Raw genomic sequence first — 5,706 nt, 5'->3', positions numbered from 1 at the left:
CCAAACCAATTCAATATTGTTTGTTGGGTAATAATGTAATATTTAGGTATCGAAAATCACTAAATTTAAAGAGACCCCTACACTAACAAAGATCCAATTTTCCCAACATTTTGGACAGCCAACGGCACCGTAGGGAATGCGTAGGACACAACATGACAGCATTTTCAAGAGGAAAGTACTAAGTAGTTAAGGATCCTCTAACGTTAAATAGGATTGCTAGACATGACTATGAGCTTAATCAAGAGTTAAGAACCAAATTTGGATGTATGACCCAAATCTAAACTAAGATTAGGCCCATAAAACAAATGAGTGAATGGCATAGGACAGGTAGGAAACCATCTAGAAGGTTGTTGGTTTGTCAAGTCAAGTCAAATATGGCTAGCTAGATCCATTTTGACTATATCATTAATGTCATTAATTTATAATTAATTCATCTTGTAATTCACTACACAAAAGCTTTGCATGAAATTCAAAATCTCTAAATTTTTTAATAATGTAATAATATAATATAGTTTAAAATCTTATATATAACAAGAAGGAATAGATAAATTTACTTTCAATATGTTTGTTTTGGATCGGTACATATATATTATTAAACATATAATATATACTCTTAAAAAAAACATATAATATATAAAATAGTTGAGACTAGATAGCCAAACCTTATGATCTACAATGGAGTGATTTAAAGAGAAAAAACAAATGGTAGCTATTAAAGGCTCATACTTTAATCATGAGCGGCATTATCAGCGGCACGCCAACATTCCTCACAGCTATTCATTTCAACCCACTAATCACGGCTACACATCTGCAATCATTAATGTCCTCGCAGAATAATCAAGCTAGCTAACAGGAACACATAGTGCTACGCAATTAAGTGATTACATCACTCTCCATTTTTAGCAGTGATTAATTACTCCATTAATCAATCTTCTATAGAAAACAAAGAAGAAATTAAAAACAATCAGAACACAATACAGCCATTAAGGTGTTTTAATTTAATTATTCAGTGGTTGTGTGGCGGCACCTTCAGCTTCTAGTGAAAGCTGTTTTAACCATTCAAACGTTCGGATACGTGACACGGTTTGCTTCCCTGTTGTTGCTTGTTGTTTTGTGTTTTTCTTGTTTTTCTTCTTGGCGGATGGGGAAGGGATTGTTTGGATGGAATTGGAAGAGCACTTGCAGGTGTCGAAAAAGACGAGGTTTTTGTCTGAAAATCTCTGCTTCAGCTTCTGGGTAATGTTGGGTTTGGTGTCGTCGGCGTTGCTTACGTTAATGCTGCTGCTACGGACAAGGTTGTTACGATTGTTGTTGTCGTTGTCTCTGTTTCGAGCTCTGAAGCTGTGGGATCCGATTTCGGGCATTGTGACGAGGCCGACGCGGAAGAGGCTCCAGAGGGTGGAATTGCGGGCGGCGTAGTTATTATTGGCGTGTGGAATCTTCGAGAATCGAAGCTGGGGGGTCGGGCTGGGCTGGGAGTATTGGAACTGATTCCGGATTTTACGGTGCGGGGTAGTGGTAATCGATGAGGCGGCGCTGCTAGAGGATTGGTGGCTTCTGGTGCTGCTACTTCTGCTGCTGGCGGTGGTGTACCCGGCGGAATGGCACCGGTCCATGGAATTGCAGCGGATTCCGGCGCCGTCGGAGCTGATGGAATGGCGGAGGGGCAAAATCTGTCCCCGGAAAAACACTTCATCCGCAGCGCACATCTCCGATTCCTTCAACGACCCCCCACCCCACGAGCAGAAATCAAACTCCTCTTCCCCGCCGCCGCCGCTAGCCGGAGATTCTTTCTTGGACTGATTCTCCTGTTTGTTTGGAAGATCACACAGCGATAATGCCTCATCTTCGTCGTCTCCGTTTTCCCGTTCTTTCTCCTCTGCCCCTTTGTAATTCCCCATAAGCGAATCCAATTGGGAACAAATTAAATGCGAAGGGATAAAGATTAGAAACAGTAGTCTTCTTCTTTGTTGAATTGATTGTGCGAATGGTTGAAATTGAGTGGAGCTTAGCTTTCAGCACTGCACAGCGTGGAGGAGCTCTACTCCATCTTTTGCTCCTGCGAAATCATTATATTGGGAAGATTCTGTGCTTCCACGCACTGCAGTGGGGACTACACTTCTCTTACGTTATCTGCATGCTAATTAACTATTATATTTAGCCATACTTGGTTGTAATTATTGTCTTGATTATGCATTTCTGATTTTTATATTTGGATTTGAGTTTGTACCAATCAATGTTGATGGCATGGTCAATAAAAAAAATCAAAAAATAAAAAATAAAAAAAGCAATGTAACCCCTTGTTGGGTTCTGTCATTTTCATTGATCCCGACCTATACTTACTCTAAAGTCTTGGTAAATGAGAAAATGTGTCTTAGTAGAGAGGCGTTTGTCCGCTAATACTCATCGCAACAAAACAAATTCATACAACCCCAACCTTTATGATTCAGATTCACGCATTGTGACTATTAGCGAAGCAAACTGTCAACTTTATTTTGGGTTGTTAACTAATTGTTAATTACTACGTATAACATTTGCATTTACTGTCAGAATTGTAAATGGGTTGTCGGCTAAGGTTACAAGATGGACTTTATTCAAAGCGTATTTATAAGTAGTGGCAACTGATTGTTCTGTAAATCAAAAGAATTATGAATGGGTTGGGATGAGAAGAAAATCAATTCAAATTGTTTGAACCAAATAGATAAACAAACATATAATAAAATAGACTATATACCAACTCTCTAATTTTTTATTTTATTTTTACTTATATTCATTGTTTAAAATATTTGAGGCTTTTCTAGGAACTTTCATGAGCTACCTCTATATTTTTTAGGGTGTCATTAATTAACCAACTATTTAAAAACATGGTCTAACACAAAATTATCAAAAATTGACAAAAAAAAAAAATCTTTGAAAGGAATTGAAAATGTGGTGTATGTTCTGTTAGCTAGTGAGAAGAAGGATGCAAGGCCACCTACATTTATTCTGTGATCGACAGACAGCAGATTGTGCCATTAGATGGAGACAACTGAATAATATTAGAACGAGGTTTAGTTCCGTGACATATATGCTTTTATTTTTCTTTATTCTTGAGGTTGTTAGAGGACAATGTTAAATCTTGGATGTGGTTTCATGGGAAGCCTGTGAGGGACAATGTGAATCATGGGAAGGTCTTTAGTTTGCCGACCGGATAGGCAAAGAATGCCTCGGATGGTTTGATATGTCCCTTGGCTGTATTTACCAGAAAAAAAAAATTGTGTATTTTTTTTGGGTAATTAGGAAACCGCAACTACTACCTAATGGTGTGGGTAAAACAGTACAATTATTTGAAGATATACACTAGGTAAACTTGGCATGCTCCTGTGTATACTATGTAATTTGCAAACTATATATTATAAGGGATAAATCATACTAAAAAGACCATGTGATGGACTTAACGAGGGAGTTGTGTATTTTCTTGATGTACGTATATATTCATTTATTTAAGGCTATATTAGGATGGAAAATTTTAGGACTTGTTTACTTCATTTTTTAATCTGCTTTTCATTTTTTCTATAATCCTTTCTTCCGTTCTCAGGAGCAATATATACATGTGCCATGTTTCTCTAAAATGGAAAAATATACAAAATGATCGAGTTCTCAAAATTAGAAAATGGAGAACTGGATCTGGATGGCAAACATGTTCTCCATTTCTAGAATTAGTAAATGTATATTAATTGTTATTTTTAATGCATATAAAAAAGTACCAAACTCGAAAATTTTGTAGTTAGAGTCGGGACAAATATGTTCTCCATTTCTAGAATTAGTAAATGTATATTAATTGTTATTTTTAATGCATATCAAAAAGTACAAAAATTGAAAATTTTAATTTGTAAGTAGAGTCGGGACAAATAAAAATGTTGATATTTTAAACAGATTAAAATGTAAACCATCCAAATAGATACTTGTAGGGAATGAATGTGATTGTTGAGTGACTTTGGAGGAAAGAAGTTGGAAGGGTTGGAGAGAACAAAGGTAGGTAGAGATAGAACAAATGTTTGCATAAAACAATTAGGTATTTTGTAAGACTTGCTGTCTTGCCAAGGTTTTCCATTCCTTTTATGGGATCATGGTTATACTCTCCCTATCAACATGCGTATAGATGATTTTCAGTAGATGGGAATTAGTTGGCCGAGAGTGACAACGATCTCAACAATTCATCTCTTTAAATTGTGAACTAATAATACTTAAATAACGTAAAACAGTAAATGTTCTCCATTATATTATTAGGTTCTTCAAATGAATTCTTCCGGTTTGGATCAAATCGTCTCTATCACATGGCAGAGTTCTAATCCTAAAATCCACACGTATGGCTAATTGATCACTTCTATATTTAAAATATATTAAAACGACAGCATTTGCAGACAGCCGAAATGTTGAGATAAGACATGGACATTCTTAATGGTGTGGTTTTGTCTCGTTCTAAGATAGGAAGCTTCCTACTCACCAATTTGTACTCCACATTAGGACGTAAATTCAAAACCAACCAATTTATTAGTTGCCAAAATATAATGCTAAGGTAAGAGTGGTTGGGATGTATAGTTTTTAAAAAGAAAAGAAAACATATATATATATATATATATATATAATGAGTTCCCGTGCGGTTGTGCAGTTGCTTTAGGTGCGTAATTTTCCTTCTTAAAGTGCGTCAGCATTGAAACTTGTGAGTGAACCTAAAGCTTAATGTGCATGGTTTTCCTTCTTAAGGTACACTGTTTTCCGTCTTAGGATGTGTGATTTGTATCTTTAAGGTGCGTGAATTGTTGAAACTTAAGGTGTGCCATTTTAAAACCTTAGATGCGTGGTTTGTGTTCTTAAGGTGCGTGATTTCTGTACTTAAAGTGTGTCGGCCTAAAGCTTTAGGTGCGCGTGGTTTGTGTTTTAAAGGTGCTTTGTTTGTGTTCTTAAGGTGCGCGATTTGTTGTACTTAAAGTGCACCATTGTAATACTTAAAGTGCGTAATCACACAATCGCACGGGAACCCTTCCCCGCACTTGAACCCTTTCCTATATACATATATGGAGTGGTTCTGGTGCGGGAATTTGCTCAGGTGCAAACGTGCGGTTTAATCTAGATCAACAGCTCAAATCAATGAAAATTTAAAAAAAAATGCACGTCAACCAAACAACTTAAACTTATCCATGAAAATGACGCGCTTGAGTATAAAAACCACACACCTTAAGCACACAAACAAAGCACCTTAAGAACACAAACCACGCACCTAAAGTTTTAAAATGGGGTACCTAAATATTATAACTGACGCACCTTACGTATAGAAACCACTCACCTGAAGAAGGAAATCACGCGCCTAAAGCTTTAAATTGACGCACGTTAAGTTTTAACAACTAACACACCTTACGTACATATCAAAATCACGCACCTAAAGCTTTAAACCGACGCACTTTAAGTTTCAACAACTGACGCACCTTAAGCACACAAACCACGCACCTTAAGAAGTAAAACAACGCACCTAAAACTTTAGATCGACGTACTTTAAGTTCCAACAAAAACACACATTAAGTTCTCACAGAAGAAATGACGCACTTTAAGCACAGAAACCACGCACCTAAAGAAGAAAAATCACGCACCTCAAGAAGAAAAATCACACACCTAAAACTTTAGAACGACGCACTTAAGTTTCAACAACTAATGCACCTTAAACTCAAA

The 5,706-nt window shown here is 36.7% G+C and overlaps 1 protein-coding gene across 1 annotated transcript; it reads right to left on the bottom strand.

Annotated features, from left to right (window-relative positions):
- Positions 1-998: 998 nt before the first annotated feature.
- Positions 999-1,901, bottom strand: LOC116012843. The gene has a single exon (XM_031252519.1). It carries the CDS (start codon positions 1,899-1,901, stop codon positions 999-1,001), a length of 903 nt encoding a protein of 300 aa, XP_031108379.1.
- Between the last annotated feature and the right edge of the window lie 3,805 nt (positions 1,902-5,706).

Source organism: Ipomoea triloba, chromosome 3 (genome assembly GCF_003576645.1).
Source record: "Ipomoea triloba cultivar NCNSP0323 chromosome 3, ASM357664v1".
NCBI classification, from domain to species: Eukaryota; Viridiplantae; Streptophyta; class Magnoliopsida; order Solanales; family Convolvulaceae; genus Ipomoea; species Ipomoea triloba.
Note: the sequence above shows the minus strand (reverse complement) of the source record. Positions and strands in the feature narration are given on the sequence as shown.

Excerpts from the sequence above, each read along its gene's own strand:
- LOC116012843 (XM_031252519.1), bottom strand. The coding sequence starts at position 1,901 with ATGGGGAATTACAAAGGGGCAGAGGAGAAAGAACGGGAAAACGGAGAC.